This window comes from Poecilia formosa, unplaced genomic scaffold (genome assembly GCF_000485575.1).
Source record: "Poecilia formosa unplaced genomic scaffold, Poecilia_formosa-5.1.2 Scaffold4, whole genome shotgun sequence".
Taxonomy (NCBI): Eukaryota; Metazoa; Chordata; class Actinopteri; order Cyprinodontiformes; family Poeciliidae; genus Poecilia; species Poecilia formosa.
In genome coordinates this window covers 2,557,421-2,574,752 of record NW_006799943.1, presented here as the reverse complement: position 1 = coordinate 2,574,752, position 17,332 = coordinate 2,557,421, and the positions used below count along the sequence as shown (strand labels likewise).

Below are 17,332 nucleotides of genomic sequence, written 5' to 3'. Positions count from 1 at the left end.
TGCTCTAACACCAAATACAGTAGCTAAAAAATGTTTGAAAAATGTTTGAGCTTTTTCGCACGTGTCTGTAGAACATCCTACCAAACATTTTTGCACGTGTAAGCTTAAGTCCACTGACCCCGCCTGAACCTGCTCTGCAAGATACAGGTATAATTATTGCCTGCAGTGTGTTTTCGATCAGAAAACATAGCGAACACCAAAACGTTTATGACTGTCTTAATCAGCAGAATCCAAGTGCTAACATTTTGATCAACAAAATGATAATCTGGTCATTTTATTTGCCTCAATTTGCACCAAATCCACGTATTTGTTTAAAGTTACAGTTCAGGTAACGTTGGCCTACACTTATAGTGTAACGTCACACTTAGCTGAATTCACTAGTACAATTTAAGATTGTTTTAAAACTGATTGAGAAATTCTGTGGACACCTGGGTGGTATTACGTCTCCTTCTGGCCTAATTTATAAGTCAAAGGAAGATTTATATCACACTGTGCAGCAATTGGAGATTACACGTTTTTTTTACTCTTAAGTAATGTAACTGCGTCTCGTGATTGGCTGTTAAAGTCGTGATGAACAACACCACGAGCCAGTCAGTGTTCGCTCCGTTTATTTCCCTGATAAGGCGCGTTGCTGATTGGCTGACGGTGGCAAACGGAGGCGGGACTACGTTAAGTAACTTGTTGTCCAGAGTTCACAGCGAGGCACCCGTTAAAGTTACTATCCCAACAGATTGCGGTTTAGTCAGTGTAGCTGCGGGACTCTGAGCTGTCTCCTCGCTTTCATTTTAATACCCTACAAGCTTAAGTTGCCACCCTGAAACATTTAATTTATTATTATTTTTATTTAATTCCAGTTTAAAGGAGAAAAAACATGACTACAGAAATCCCCGAGATTTTCAGGGCTCTCCTTGAGCACCCGTTCACTCTCCCGAACTTTGACGACAATGGTAAGTCAAGTTGCACATTTGAGCAATGATTTATCTCAGGTAAAACGTTGCTCAGTTTGTTTCTGCTCGGAATTCGGGTCACATCTGAGGGATAGTGAGAAATTGCAAACATTTCTGGGTCACCGCGTGTTTGTCGTGTAATTTTGTGTCAGCTGGGCTGCAGGAATCTGAGCCCCCTGGCTCCAGACAGGAGTCCGAGGGTTTGAAGTTTCAGCACAGAGGGGGGGATTTTGTTCACAAGAACAATCCAAGGTGTGGCACATCCTTTTATTACGGAGATCGAGTGGCTTTTACTTGTAAATCGGACATGGCCACTATACTTTGCGAATGTGCAATTCTCGTGGAGGAGGGTGTTTCAGTGCATGGGATTCATTTAATCACTAGTAAGTTACATTTGCCTCCATTTAATGCTGTCAGTTTGGTGGCCAAAATTGATTTGCTGTGATAAATACAATTTTTTAGACTTACTTAATGTAGGTACATTCACGTCTGTTTGAAAGCACAGGACCACGCCCCCTTCTGAAAAGAAAGGAGAGGGATAAACTGGTAAGAGGTTTACTTTGGATGAGCGGACATCAGTGATATCTGTTTTAAGTCTCTTTGAAGTGTCGTGTGATTGTGGAGCCCGATACATTTCTGCTGAGTCAATGTGTGGAAAAGGGAGTGGAAGCCTTGAAAGTTTATGATTAAATTATATTACCATTCTGTTTTCTTTCTGCTTGAAACCTCACAATAATGTTATACATGTTAGTAATACACGTTGATTTTAAATTGCAGTATCTTGCCTGAAGGATAACAATGAAGTTGACTCTTCATTGATGCCCAATGAAGATCAATGAAGAGTCAACTTCACTGAAGCAGTGGTGGGGCATAACTGTACCAGTGTTTGGTTTCCATGGTAGCCAACTATTTTTTACTAGCTGACTAATGTTGGTAGTCTCACTACTATTGATGCCAACAATTAATGAACTTTCAATTAATTGTTGTTTAGTTGTTTATTAGATTAAAATCAGCTGCATTTAAAAATTAAATAATGTCAGCTTACACCTTCTTTTACAGCTGTTGTTTGGCTGCCATCCAGATGAAGGCACCGCTGGTCATCATTAAGCAGAGCCAGTTGATACAGAAACAAAGATGGCAGGGCTATACCAGAATGGGAAAGAGAAGTGGTCCAAACACTTAATTAGGTTTTGAAATATAATAACTCGACATACTCCTTAAGTTTCAGGGTGTTTTTTTTTTTTCTAATCTAGCATATTATGAAAAATGTTACCCTTTAAGTTATCCAAAGATGGCTGAGCCTCTTTTTGTAAGAGAAAACTCAGTTGTTGTTTTTTTGTTTGTTTTTTAAACTGGCAGCTTAAGATCAATCAACTTTAGATTAATTCATTAATCAATAAACTTGCATCCCTACTTGCTACTTTGGATACTATTTCTGGTTTCAATTCAGAAATTCACCAAACCAAGTAAATGTTGAGCAGCAGACTGATCGATTTGTCAACTGGACAGATGGAGGTTAGCTTTCAGCCTCTTCTGATGGTTGATGACGAGCGCTAGTGCCATGGTTGAGCTATACCTCATGTTTGTAATTTTAAACGACTTATTGGATTAACAAACTTATTCACGTCTGATTTTTATGCAAATTAAAATCACGTCTGCTTCATGGAAACACCGCACTTGTGAAATTAGTTTTTTCAACATTAAAATATCGAAAAAGCTTTGCACACATTCGTAATGGAAACGCAGTAACTGTGGGCAATGTTGTAATTGAATTGTACGACTTGGAGCTGTCATAGCAGTGTTCACTAATGTTACAGTCGCAAGTTTTTCTTATTTTTTGCAGCTCCACTTTGTGTTTTGCTTAAAGCTGTAAATAACCTCTCCTGTTACCAGTTGTACGTTTTTCCTAACCAGAAAAAAAAGTGCACACCCCATTCTGTGCGTGCTCACGCAGTCAGCTTGTTTCACATCAGTTGCTTAAGCAGCTTCTCCTCCCTGGCAGGACACTCATTATCTTCTATAAGTCAAGAATTTAATAATTTCTCTAAAACTTTCTAAAATAACCTCAGTCGTAGCAGGAATAGTTAAATGTAAACCCCCTTGAGCAAGGGTGGCCACTGTCTGCTATTCTAGAACAGGATATAACACAATAATGTTGTCTCAGATAGAAGTGGGTGTTCTCTGTTTGCAGCTGTTCCTTGATTCCATTTGTCTAATTAGGTCTTATTTGCCATAATCAAAGGCTGAAGACATTTTTCCAGTCAACAATTAGTCCAGACTGACACTGTGACGATAAATAGTGTGGGAGAAGAAACACACTCACGCAAAAAAATTTTTTTAGCAGATTTCCCAAAATGGTTCATGGGAAAGGCCACACAATATATCCTGTATGACTTATGTTTATTTCTTACTTTAGTATAAAAAAATAAGCAAGAGAAAATGTAGGAGATGTTAAAAAAAAAAAAAAGGCAAACGACCTTCTATAGACTTAATTTTATGTCCCATCTTAGCCACCAGTTTGTTCTTTCTTTCACTGTATCCCATGATGCCTTTTTGTAAGGAGCTTAGCCGTAACAAATCAATGCTAAATTCCACTTTTGAAGCCGTTGTTGTGTCGTAGGATGCCTCAAGCTGACCACAATAGTGAAACTAAATTGGAAATTCTAGCGAGAAAGACAAAAATTACCAGGAAGTGAGAAGTAATGTTCTGAATTGCGATGAAGTTGCCTCAAAATTCAAAGTCTCATGATCAAGACTGGCACCACTGGAATTGCTTTTAGATAAGCATCAGGACATGAAGCATATCTCAATCACTTGAGATATGTGATTGAGACATGCTTCATGCACTATAGGTTATGACATATAGTGCATAACCTTGAGCAAACTCATGACTTCAACAGTTTGTTAGCACAAACAGTACCTAAAAGAAGTCATACGTGTTTCCTTTTTACATAAAGAATAGCTGGGGCCTCTTCTACTACCGCCATAAAAATCTTTTATAGCTCTAGGGTTGCGTGCTTGTTGTAGTTACTCACAATGCTGGCCAAATATATACAAACCGTACAGCATGTACAAACTGTACAAACCATACAGTTTGTACATACTGTCTGCTACAGACAAATAACTCCTGCCTGCTACAGTGTTGTGAAAAAGTATCAACTGCTTTACAGATTTCTTCTGTTTTTTTCTGTTGATGTTTTTTTAGACCATCAAACACTTTTATTTTGGACAAAGACGCTAAATAAAATTTTTTAAACCATCATTTTATTTAAGGGAAAAGTCCTAGTGAACAATCTGATGCTATGTGAAAAAGTAAATGCACCCTATGCCAAAAAACTGGTTGTTTCACCTCTGGCGGCAACAACTGCCATTAAGTGTTTGATGTCGGAGAGATAGTGGCCTTTTTTTAATCTGAGCCAAGAGAGATCTGCAAAGCTTTAGTTTTTGGTTTTTCGTCAACCTTCATGAGTCATCAAGACATTTTAGGGTGAGTTTCATTGGCCCCGGAACAGTGGTGAATCTGATATTTGCTTTAATCATCAATGCCTAAAACCCTTTTCCATACCGATGGATCTAATCTTTCCTTCATTTCATTTTTTAATTTCGGAGCAGGGTGTGTTGTTTTTTTGAGGTATTTTTGCGTACCTCATGTTGTCAGACAAGTTCTGTTTGACAACAGGATATGCAGTTTGCAGTGGTTTCCTTGGCAAGATATGCAACCGCATGGGTACAAGTGTTTGAATGTACATTATGTACATTATGATCACAATCCCTCTTTTACCCATGACTAACCTGGTCATGCTAATTCTGTCTTGCTATGTCTTCTGGACATAGAGACATACAGATTCTTTGCCCTTGGTGTGTCTGCTCAGCTAGGCTGCAGGAGAAATTGACACCTGAAGGTGTCAGACATGCATGCATAATTACGAGTTCTCCACCGCGGCCGCCCTTTTTGCACCCTCTTGCATGTGAGAGACACAGATACAGAGCCGCAGGACTGGATGGAGCCAGCAGATATGTAAGCGCGGCAAGCAGCACGTGTGTCCCCACGTGAGCGGCGCTGCAACACAAAAGCAGAGGCTCGTCAATATGAGTTTGTTTACATCTCGTCAGTGTTTCTAGTTTACACTTTTGCTGCCAGTTTGGGAATTGGGTTAATTTGAGCAACTTAAGCAACTGACATATCATACAGGCCATTCCTAAGCAAAAGTTACACTAAAACTTATAAGTTGGTGCGTTTGACAGAAATAAGTCACAAAGCTGGTTAAATGGGTATAATTACTGGTGTTTTGACTAAAAATGAATACGTTCTTTACAGATCTTTTTAGGTTTTTTTCACAACTCCGTGAAACATGTAACACGGTTAACCAATAAGAGTGCGGCTACTACCCCAGAGCTCCGCCTACTCTTGCAATTCAATTAATATTAATGAGTTGCGGTCCAGTATGCCAATCGAAGCGATGCGGAGCAGACATGTTAATAAGAAGGCGTGGTTTCCCCCGTACACCAAAACCTTGAATACCATTTTTTTTCAGAGGAAGTGGGTTTAGAGAAGCGAACTTATTGCGATTCTTTGTTCGGGCAACTTTTCAGTGTGTTTTCGGAGTAATAAGCCGTTTTATGTCTCAGCGGAATAAATAATATCGCAGACGCTCAACTCAGGGTTTAGTGGAAAACAGCGGTGACTGCTTCTTTCGCCGTGAACAACAACAACAACAAGGGAAGAGGAAAACATGTCGGTGGAGCCCATTCACATAAAGCTGGAAACAGCCGGAGAGCCTCCAAGCTCGTTCCCGGTGGTTCTGAAGAAAATAATGGAAATGCCCCCACCGAATATACTGGATGGGGACGACGGTAAGAGGAAAACATTGGTGGAGCAGAGAGTGTGGACCTGTAAAAAATTACTTCTCAACCCATTAAAAACGGAGGGAACAGCGCGAGAACGCCGTTTACTACAACGGGTTTTCCAATACGAGTGACTTAGAAAGATATAACGGCAATAGCATAGTCTATATATGGATGGCCCCTTTAAACGGTGGCCTCTCTGCTCCTTTGACAGAGCTCACAGTCTAGATGTTTCTAGACACGCCCCGTGTTTTGAATATAGCTTCGGTGATGCTGACGTTTTATTTGGCGTCTACATTAAATATTCAATTTAGCTTCTAGATTTGTATCTACTTCATTTGGTGCAAGTGTAGCTTCCCTCGAAATCTTGTCGCTCCCATCTTGTTAAATGCCACCTGCTGAGCGATTGAGGACAGAGAGGACACACTGTTCAGGGAAAACATTGGAGATTAGCAAAAATATTGCGTTATTGTAGGTTTTCTTATTGTAGGTTTTCTACAATAACACATCTATGCATAAACCATACTGCTGGTTTATGCATGGTGGATGAAGAACTAGGACGCCCTGTACTGGCTGGTAGCGGGTATTTGGGTTCAGGCGGGAGGGGCTTGCGTGGGTAGGGTGACGATGCTATCCGGATGCACGATGATACTGTAAGCTAATAAAATGTAAAAGTCCCAGTAAAGCTCTGGACTATGTTATCCGTCCTATTTTCAAATAGTTTGCCACTCACTGCACTCAGATATTTTAGAGTAGGTCACTACCCAGGGTGCCATGACCTAGGGGGCTCCACTAGCACTTTGGATGTCCTGAAGTGAACAAATTTTATTGACTATTTGATATAGGCCAATAACAACTTTTGCTGGACGATAAATTGTCCCAGAAGTTATTGCAGTGAACAAAAATCTTGTTATTTTGAGACTATTTTCAACAAAAATAATAATTTCTAACAAATTTTTGACACTGGGAACTGGAAGACAGAACAACAGATAAAAGAAATTATGAAATGTCTGTAAACAAAATTGTCCTTCAACAAAAAGGGCTGATTGAGACCAAAGCACCAGTCTGAAGACTTTTATTATTCAGTTTTTGGTACAAAGATAATGATAAGTCAGGCACATAGAAATTATTGAGCTTGTTCTAATTTATCACGGAACTAATTGATTTAATTGACAGGCCTAAACTGATGAGTTGTTTTTAATGGCTTCAGACCAAGAAGGTGGACACACCTGTCAGGTTTTAACATTCCTCTACTGATTGGTTCAAACATCAAAAAGTCAGCCAAGGGCACTTCCCATAGCTCCTCCCACTCCACTTAATGGAAAAAAAAAAACAAAAAAAAAACTATTGTTTTTTGTATTTTTCAATTTACAAAACCCAAATTTTTATTATTAGCGCCACAAATTTGAGTTGTTACAAATTTAACAAAAATAGTTAACCTGAGTGCTTTTCTATCTGAACACCCTGTAGGTGATCATACTTCTTGTTTTGCCTTGGAGGCAAACGTGAAGTGGCCCGTTTGTTTCACTGAAGGAGAGACATGTTAACTCCTGTTGCAGGTTTAAACGTATGTTAAAAGTGGGCAGTGCTTCTGTCCGTGACTCAGCATTGTCTCCTCTTGTCAAAGCCACAACCCCGCGGTTCACTTTCCCCTGGCTGTTTCTCACATTTCTGATCTGCTCAGGAATTGTTTTCATGTCGGAAAAAACTTCCTATGTTTTCTTTCCTTCTTTATTTATTTTTTTAAGACACGTTTTTCATGAAGAAGTGCAACCGTAACCTGCTGCCACCTCTTTCAGACACGGATAAGGAGAAGTTGGGTCTGGAAGGCAGTGCCGACCTGGCCGGAGGAGGAAGCGACATGGGGCCCTCGGCTGCGCTGACCCCTGCTATCTGGGATAAAACTATTCCCTACGACGGTGAGAGCTTCCACCTGGAGTACATGGACCTGGAGGAATTCCTCATGGAGAATGGCATCCCGACATCACCTGACAATGCCGCTTTAAAGGGAGTCCCAGAAGTAAGCGTGGCCGGAACTGAGAAAGTAAAGAGCAAGCCCATGACCCTACTGCCCATAACGGAGCTGGACAGGTGCGAGGAGGAAGTGGTGATTATCACAAAGAGTGATTCGGATATTACCTGCGACGTCAGTACAGGTGAGTGGGAAACCTGTGCAGAAAGCAGGGAATGGCATTTTTTGGTAAACCGGGGTGGTGTTTACCCAGTTTGGTTGTTCAAATTATGATTCAGAAATTCTAAAAATAAAATGTATTGGGCAAATTCAAATTTGATTATTTTCAGACAAGTTTCGATCAGCAACATATCTCAGTACTTTATCATCAAACAGAGAAGTGGTCTCACCTGTAAAAACGCAACATTTCTGTGTAAATATAGCTGAAGTATTTTTGTACTTTTCTACTTGCTGAAACTAATCATTTCTATTTAATATCCTGATATTAACCAACTTTTTTTCCCCTTACTGCATCTTTTTAATATTGTTTATTTACATAAAAATTGCTCCACTATATAATAATATAATTGTGCAATTCAGAAATGATATAAAAAATAATATGCACATCATCAGTCTATGTCAAGTACTTCACCATTTATGAGTTAATTTTGTGTTTCTTCCCATTTTGTATTTTAAGGGGAACTTGGTAACAACTTGGCTTTTTCTGACATTTTTGGTTTCTGTTTTTTTATGTACACATCAGATATGTTAAAATTAAAATCTTTAATATTTAGGTGGTCTGGTGGTTATAGATGGCTAAGAAACATGATATGCTGTGACCTGAGTGTGACACTTCTTTGAAACAAACCAGGAGTGAAAATGGTTTTGGCTGCATAGTGAAGAGGGTAGAGTTTACTGCAGTACTATCTACAGACAGCACACATGGAAGCCAGTGTAGCACACAATGGGAACAGTAACATGGAAGGATTAAAATAATAAAATCTGTCAGTTTAGGTTATTTTTATTTTATCCCTGCAGCTGTCTGATATCTGTTTTCATCTTGCTCGTCTGCTTAGAGGTGACCACCTCACAGGAAAGGGCGACTCCGGAGCCCATTGACCCAGACGAAATCGAAGTGAAGGTCAACTACGAGCCGGACCCCACAGACCTGGTCCTGTCGAGCGTTCCTGGAGGTGAACTGTTCAACCCACGCAAACACAAGTTCAGTGAGGAGGAGCTCAAGCCGCAGCCCATGATCAAAAAGGCCAAGAAGGTGTTTGTCCCTGAAGAACAGAAGGTAAGATGTGGCCGAGAGGACGACATAAATATGCATGTCGGTGCTTGTGATTTTTACAAATAATTTTTTGCATTGTATTATTTAGAGAAGAAGTGTCTGGTGGGTTTGACTGGAACGCAGCAGATTGTAGTGGATTCAGATTTCTCTTGAATATTTGTAAAAACAGAACTCGGTATTGATTTCTCTAGTCTTCTTAGAAAGCAGACGGTGTAATAATTAATGTTCTTCTATTAAACAGTCACCCCACTGTAGCTAACTTAGAAACTTTATTGCTATATTTTGCAACTTTTCAGACAAAGAAAAATTGGTATTGAGCAAAATTTGAATCTTCAATGTTGTCAATCATTTAACCATTTTTGTCACTGAGGATTGGATTAAATAGCTGTCACTTATTACTCTGTAGTCACGCTTTCCTTATTATAATAAAAACTACAAACTGAACTCTGATTTGAACAGCTTTTATTGTGAAACATATTTGAAAGATTTGGTTTTTGTGTAAATTTCTTAACTTAATGTCTTTTATAGTGGATAATTAGAAACTATACTAAAATCCTGGTTTTTAGTCCTAAAACTACCTCTTAGAAAAAGATGTGAAAGGAAAAAAAAAAGATGAGTGTGGCTTTGATTTTCTGAGATGTGAAGGAGGGATATTATTTTCTCCAACAAATTTCAACAGCTCAGAGTTAAATTTTGGCCTCTGTGTTAAAATGATTAATTAAGAGAAAGCTGTTGTTATTGCTGAAGTGCTTTTGAATGAATAGACTGCAGCAGTGCTTCTTGCAACTCACAGTGACTCAGCGGTTTCCTGAAATTGACATTTCCGGTCTCAGTTTCCAGGCTCGCCCCAGAACACAGAGCTCTGCTTGTAAACAAAAAGGAGACTGGCTGTCTGCCATCTTGCTTTAAGGCAGAATCAGATTCAAACGGATGTGTTCCGATAACGCCCCTGGACTCGGGGTCTAATCCGCTCTCTGCCATCTCTTACTCCCAGGACGAGAAGTATTGGCAGAGGAGGAAGAAGAACAACATGGCCGCCAAACGTTCGCGAGATGCCCGCAGACTGAAGGAGAACCAGATCACTGTCCGAGCGGCGTTCCTGGAGCGCGAGAACACGGCGCTGCGGCAGGAGGTGGCCGAGCTGCGGAAGGAGTGCGGCCGATACAAGAACGTCGTGGGTCGCTACGAATCCAAATACGGACCAATGTAAGGGGTCATGAGGAGACGTGTTTGAACGTGTCAGTGGGACACATTCACAGTTGATGGCGCAGTGTCCCACCTCAGTCCCACAGAGTCCCGATTGTTAGTAGCAGGTAGCAAATCATCTGTTCTGCTAAAAAAAGAAAAAAAAAAAAAAAGACATTTCATGATTTTTATTGCGTTAAACATGAAGGATGTCTGTGACAGTAGAGTGGAGAGGGTGACCTGGATGCATTTCTGATTTGTAGTTAACTGGTGCAAACCCAGCCTGACCTGATGAACTGTCCTGTTTTAGAGCTACAGTTAGCAAGCAGCCGACTGCAGGCCAGCCTCGCAGATATCCTGAACGTCATCTTGGTGTGCTTGAAGTGCTCTGTTTTTGTTGAATTATCAAAATAAGTCGGGGTGCACCAATTGATCGACCGGCCCGTCGATTCTTACATGCCAAGCTGATTTTATCTACAGATGTTAAATGAAAATCAGTTGCTGTCTCCTTTTGCTTTGCTGTGAAAGAGAACTAAAAAGATGTAGAAATGAGAAAAATAAAAAAATTAAAGGAGCTTATTTTTTTTCTGTTTACTTCGTAGTTTGAACAACAATGCTCTCAACATTTTAATTTGAGAGCACTGCTGAATTTCTGGCAAAGCAAATTTGTATTGTTTCATATTTTTCCATAAAATAAGATTGGAATATTGAATATGTGTTATTACCTTATAGCACCTGACTGTGCCGTTATAGAACGGGAAAAAAATAAATAAATTGGATTTCAACCAAAGTTGTTGATTGGCCAGAAATCTATCAATCAGTGCACCCCACAAACAAGACTTTTTTTTTTTTTTAATTATGGCACAGTGAGTGAAAACTGATGATTGGACTATGTCTTCCACCTTGAAATTGGACAGTAACATGAAGTGACAGCTCAGTGGTACATGTGTGAAATAAGCTTTCTTATGTTGGTCTGGCAAAAGGAGAGCTGATGAAACACACCGACGTTCTCTGAGTGAGGCGGTAAATTAAAATCCAATTCTCCTGTTAGATTCACTGTTGATGGACAAAGAAAAGTATTCTTTCTGCTTCAGTTGTGGCACCTGCTGCTGTTTTCCCGCTCATTCATCCCTGTTCTCTTCTCTTTCAAGTGCGCCGCCAGATGACGAGTAGACATCAGTTGATTTATTCATTTATTTTCTCTGATGAATAAATAAATCAAACCGTTGGCGGGGGTAAGCAAGAACCGATCTGATGACGTCAAGGCGGAGTGGAAGAGCTTGTGAAGGCAGGATGTGACATTGCCATGGAGATGTAAAATATTAAGATATCATCTGTTGTTTTTTTTTTGTTTGTTTTTTTTAATCCTTTGTATTACCACCTTTCTGAATGAGGTGAATGTAGGTGGATATTCAAGTGCTTCTTCAGCACGCCTTATTTGTTTGGTGCACTTTCTGTTTTGTACACCTGTAGCCTGAAAGAGATCATATCCATGAGTTGTTTTAGAAGAACTCCCGAGTTTTTAAGTCTTGTCCGGTGATGTTTAGGCAGTCCATGCCGTGGTTTTAGATTAGATCAGGTCATTTGGTTTGCAGTTTTATTTTTCATACTTCTCTCATACCAGATTGCTCTGAAGAGCTGGGCCTGTCTTTGCCCACTAGAACGTCCGACTGTGACACTTCCAGTAACTTGATCTTCTTCAGGGGATTTCAGTGACATGGCAAAAAAAAAAAAAAAAAAGACAAGAAAAACCAGAACCTAGCCGTGCTCACTTCTTTTTATGTTTTCATTATCACTCCAGAGGCGAACTACTTTCTAACACCCTGCTTTGATGTCTGTCGTCTGTCCGTCTAGCACTTTCTCACCAGACTGGACTCCTGCTTTCATCCCTACAGGATGTCTGCTGCTTCAACTCGTCCATTTTAGTCAGCCTCAGATGTTGTGTTGGCTCTGTAAGCATAGCTGGCAGGTTTAATCCTCCCGCAGTCTCCGCTCGACTTAGCTTAGGAAGAGTGCAGCAGATGTCACGGTCGGACAGTGGGGAAGCGAAGGGGGGTGTTCTGTCAGTTCCCAAAACCACGAGGAAAACAAACAAAAGAGAATCAGATAAAAGTGCATGTGGGGACAGTGTAACTGCAAACCCGCCGGGACCGTAAAAAGCTCACATGAGATCCATTCAATGCCTCTTAGGACTGTGGGAAGGCTCAGAAAAAATATGAAGCCCTTTTAGGGAAATAAAACCATATGTATGTATCATATTGCAGATATTTTAATGTTCATATTTACAGTTGTTTCATACAAGTTGGAGCAAAAAACCTCTAACACACAGCAACATAAGGTCATACATCAAGCTAACTATTTCCAAATGTATTTTTGCTGCAGCATGTAAGCTAAAAGCGTCCGTTCTGTATCACTGGTGTTCTCTGATACATTCTGTGATGGGGCCTCTTTTCCACAGATAAAGAATCTCTTAATCTAAAGGCTCTTCTTTGTCTAAAGCCATTTCAATGCAGCTTGCAGTCTCCCAGTTTACAGTACCAGTTCTGACCTACCCTCAGGTTATCTAACTTTCCAGCTCTGACAATAAAAGGGAAAGGAGCTTTTCTTATTTAGCTCTTGTGCTTCCATTCTTTACTGGTTTGATCAGATAAGTTCAATACTATGTCCTTTTAATTTGAAGAGGGGTTTGAAATGTGAGGAATATAATAACTTAAAAAAATGTAACAGCATTTGTACGTTTATGACATACAAGTCATTACTGGGGGAATATTCTAGATTTATTCAACTAAAGGTTTCATTATTTTCAGTCATGTAATGAAGTATATTTTACAAATCAGGTTTTTGTGGGTAAAAAAATAAGTGTTTGGCTTTTTTTTTTTTTTTTGATTGCCTTGTGCTGTAATGGAGGCCGAATCTGCCTTTTCTTTATAACAGGTCAAATTCTTAACTTGCTGGTTACTTCTTTTCTTTCTTCTTTTTTAAACATATGGCATTTTGAGTGACGCCATCTTGTATATATTGTATGAAAAATTAAAGCCTTGTTGACACAGGTTTGGAGTTTTTTTTGTTTTTCTTTCTCCCATTCTAACTAACAGAAAAACATCTTCAGAATGATTTTGCGCTGAAGTAAAAACAAAATCTACACCGCCCTCTACAGGTTGGAGCACCCCTTTGTGAAAATCTGTAAAAAGTTTGTTTGGGGAGATTTTTTGCTATTTTTTTTAAACCATGTGAAAATGATTTTATTTTAAAATCAAACCTTTTATTTGAGATACAAAAATATTTATATACATTCTGAAAACTTTCTTTCAACTCCCATTTTAGACATTACTTTTTATTATTTAAAAGTAGTGTGTAGATTCAGTTAAATTATTTTTTATTCACTCATATAATAAATAACCAGCTTTAAAATTAGGTACATTTTATTTATGAAGGAAAAACTCCTATGTCAAATGGCTCAACTCCAGAAGATGGTTTGTGTTCCAGAGTATTCTAGTTTTACTCATATTATTCATATGAATTCATCTGACCTGAAATGTTTAAAACTGGAATTGTAACACAAGGAAGGTAAAGCTTCTAAGATTACTTCTAGAGAAGTAGCACTGATTTTCCAGCATGAAATAATGTTACTATATTAACAGACTAATTTTTTTTACCATATCTTTAGCAGGATTGCCAATAAATTATTACAATCTTTGTACAATCTCACCAATGTAATTTAAAGCCACTACTATTAATATGTCTTTATTAGGGATGTGCCAATGTGACAATTTGAGTAGATGGTTATCCAATTTTATTTTTGCTGATAACCAATATTCAGATATACATCTTTCCCATCCATCCATTTTCTAACACCCTTGTCCCTTAGTGGGGTCAGGACGGGTGCTGGTGCCCATCTTCAGTTAACGTTCTGGGCGAGAGGTGGGGTACACCCTGGACAGGTCTTTCCCAACCATACAACACTGAAAAAACAGACATTGCTTCTCTGCTTCAGTTAAACACCCCACAATCATGTGCTGGTCACCATCATGGTCACATGATCAAGCCCCTCCCCCTTCAGGTACACAAGAAGGAAATGAACATTGGTTGTTCAAAAAGACTAACATCAGCTGCCACCGATGTGAAAGCTGATATATCCTGGATCCCTAGTCTCTACTATAGTCTGTATATATTAATCCTGTGGTTTTGAAATAACTCATGTTTCTGTCAAGATTTTAAACATATAGCATGTTGAAGAAAGTATTCAACAGTCTGAAAATCAGTCCTTCTTTGGGACTTCTACAAGCACAAAGACTCAAGCAAAAATAAATAAAATGCAGAGAAATAGAAAAGAAAAGCTTTATTTAGGAAAAACAATGTTTCTTTTTGTGGATGCTTTAGAAAAACTGCAAAACTAAAAGCCCAGACTTCGGTTTCTTCACCTCTTCTTGAAGCCATACTTCTTCCTTTCATAAAACAGATCTGTTTTAGAGCTGCCCAAGTTCACAATCTTAGGACATCCATCTCTCTGCACACAGAATCAAAAAAATAAAAAAAAAAGATTAGGAAGTGTTTGGAGAAGCACACAGTAGACAAATCACAGCAGATGAGACTCACGTCTTTCTCCTGGATGGTGCACTCTTTGCAGTAGTAAGCGTCAGACACACCAGGCCCTCCGCAGATCACGCAGCGGCCCTGGTAGGAGCCGTAGTTACACTCGTCACAAATACGCACCAGCGTGCACGGCCTCACGTAAGAGTCACAGATCACACACTTTCCATCACCTGGAAGAAAAGAGGGAGCCAGGTGAAGAACTGAGGGCCAGGGAAGGGACAGAAAGGGGAACTTTTAACTGTAGTTTAAACTTCATGTTGTTCCTAGACGTTTCTCGTGTCAGAATGGCAATTTTTCTCAAAATTCTCACTCCAGTTAGGCCCAAAAGTAAAACGTAAGGTATGAATTTGACATTCATGGTCATTTTAAGGAAGATATTTCTACAGTGGACGTGGCAAGACTGCTTTTGAGTAAAAGACATCAAATAAATACTATGCAATTAAGGAGAATGCAAAAAGAATGGTTATTAAAAGATAAATGCTCTGTATTGGATCAAATATATTCCAATATGAAAGTTTAATTGGTTTGTTGTAATTCTGCTCTAATTACAAACAAAATGTCTCCATGTGTTTCAACCACCTGTGCTGGCAGGTCAAATTTTTGTCAGTTTTTAAATTGTAGTTGGAGAACACACAAAATTAGTTTTACATTACATGTCATTCTACAACTAGATTATTTTATTTTTTTAAAGATATATAGTTTATAAAGCTACAATGTTGAACAGTGAATGAGTTTTTTGGCCTTTGTTTAATTAGGTAAATACAACTAACTCAACACACTTAATCTGAATCTGGTCTTATGTTTCCCCTCCAACAAAATGATTCTGCTAAACAGTAACTTACAGGTGACTCCATATTTAATCTGTACATTTAACTAAGAAACCAAAGTAGTACTGCAATAAAACCAGCTACAGTAGATGTTCGCTACAATTCCTGAAACAGGGTTGTTGGTGTGTTAGCTAAATGTAGATGACAACACTTACATTTCTCGCAAAGTCTCCCGATAGCTGCGGAATTGAAACAAAGAGGTTAGTCAGTCAAACTATAAAATGTATTAAAACTCACATTTCATAATTGGATTATTTTTGCTCGATAAACAAACCATAATAAAAGTAACTGATAGTGTGTAAGGGGAACAAACATGCACGAAGAAACGTAAAGGCTAACATCACAGCTAACATTTTCATTGAAATCCATGCTCCAACAATTAGCTTAGCAGCTAATGCTATCTAGTGTAAGAGTGTAATAGAGATAGGCCTCTGGTGATGTAAAACTGCTTGGTATGTTATTTATAAACAAACTAAGTCAGACCTACCGACACCGGCTTGTTTTCGACAAAAAATCAAATCTGGATGATGCTTGGCCATTTTAGGCTAACTTACACCGAGTGGTGCTAGTGTGTTTCAACTACAACCTTTCACCCGAGTCCTGAGTTTCTGTTACCACATTACCGCCACCTGGCGGCTCCAATAAGGAAATACAACTTTGGAAATCATTGCTAGAAATTAAATCAGTGTATCAGTATTTGTCCAAATAATAAAATGACACAAGAAGTTAAATAGTCACGTAAATGGATGTTAAGTAAGAGAAATATCCACAAAAATACCAGGCTTCTGCAATAAATGCATGAAATAAAAAGCGGACACGATGATAAATTAAATATATTTGTTGACCTACAGCATTCCTATGTATTTACAGATTTTTTTGTTTGAACTTTTAGAAATAGCATATAAATATTATTTGATTTCCAAAAAGCAAAACTACAAAAAAGGTGAAGATGATGAAAGTTTAGATCTGTGAACATTAAATTTAGCCAAATAAAAGTTTTCCCAATAGAAAGCAGCTGAAGGTACAGAAATAATATTTTGTTGAAACTGGGTATGAATAATATTATTATTGATGAAAAACAAGTTTGACCTATGGTAGTGTCAGTTATAATCAGATGAGGGTAAGACCTAGGTACATTTACTCACATTTACTTAAATAACTTTTCGGGGAAAAATACTTTTAGGAGTAGATTACTGCACTCTGCTTTTTGATTTTTACTTTTTACTTTAATAATATTACTCAAGTAATATTATAAGTCTTAGTTGACTCAAATGTTTGGATACTCTATCCAATACAAATAACTTTAATGAAAAGAGAGCAAACTCACACTCATACAGTCCTCTTGTTTCTACACCAACTTTGTAGTTCTTTTGTTATTTTCTATCTGCTGAGCCTGTTTTACCATTATTTTACCATTAGTAAAATACTGTAAACACTACATATTGTCCTTGGAAGTATGTTACCTAGTTATAATATTCACACTACCTAAATGTAAATTTTGATTTCTAAAACATTTATATGAAAAAGTGTTTCTTCTGCCTGAACTTGAATTTATTTATTGTAGTTTTTATTTATATTTGTCTTTCAAATATCAGAATTTGCTAATGACTTTATGTTTTATGTGTGATGAAATAATTTTAAAATATTAAATCATATGATATTATTTTATTTTAGCAAATAATTGAGTAAT

General features: G+C 38.3%; 2 protein-coding genes across 3 annotated transcripts; one reads left to right on the top strand and one right to left on the bottom strand.

Moving 5' to 3' along the window:
* Positions 1-710: 710 nt before the first annotated feature.
* Positions 711-13,272, top strand: tefa (TEF transcription factor, PAR bZIP family member a). Of its 2 annotated transcripts, none has more exons than XM_007559809.2 (5): positions 711-947; positions 7,592-7,948; positions 8,820-9,040; positions 10,032-10,243; positions 11,374-13,272. In XM_007559809.2, exons 1-5 carry the CDS (start codon positions 872-874, stop codon positions 11,393-11,395), a joined length of 888 nt encoding a protein of 295 aa, XP_007559871.1. In that variant the 5' UTR covers positions 711-871; the 3' UTR covers positions 11,396-13,272. The 2 variants fall into 2 exon arrangements, with proteins under 2 accessions (XP_007559871.1, XP_007559856.1); XM_007559794.2 differs by lacking the exon at positions 711-947 and adding an exon at positions 5,442-5,801.
* A 1,274-nt stretch (positions 13,273-14,546) lies between these two features.
* Positions 14,547-16,267, bottom strand: phf5a (PHD finger protein 5A). The gene is made up of 4 exons (XM_007559782.2): positions 16,130-16,267; positions 15,798-15,821; positions 14,819-14,985; positions 14,547-14,729 (listed from the first exon to the last, which is right to left on the bottom strand). Exons 1-4 carry the CDS (start codon positions 16,179-16,181, stop codon positions 14,640-14,642), a joined length of 333 nt encoding a protein of 110 aa, XP_007559844.1. The 5' UTR covers positions 16,182-16,267; the 3' UTR covers positions 14,547-14,639.
* Positions 16,268-17,332: the final 1,065 nt, after the last annotated feature.

Coding starts and splice junctions, on each gene's coding strand:
- phf5a (XM_007559782.2), bottom strand. CDS start 16,181: ATGGCCAAGCATCATCCAGATTTGATTTTTTGTCGAAAACAAGCCGGT. Junction 15,822..16,129: donor TCGAAAACAAGCCGGTGTCG/GTAGGTCTGACT, acceptor TCAATTCCGCAG/CTATCGGGAGACTTTGCGAG. Junction 14,986..15,797: donor CGGGAGACTTTGCGAGAAAT/GTAAGTGTTGTC, acceptor CTTTTCTTCCAG/GTGATGGAAAGTGTGTGATC.
- tefa (XM_007559794.2), top strand. CDS start 5,681: ATGTCGGTGGAGCCCATTCACATAAAGCTGGAAACAGCCGGAGAGCCT. Junction 7,949..8,819: donor TACCTGCGACGTCAGTACAG/GTGAGTGGGAAA, acceptor TCGTCTGCTTAG/AGGTGACCACCTCACAGGAA. Junction 10,244..11,373: donor GAATCCAAATACGGACCAAT/GTAAGGGGTCAT, acceptor TTCTCTTTCAAG/TGCGCCGCCAGATGACGAGT.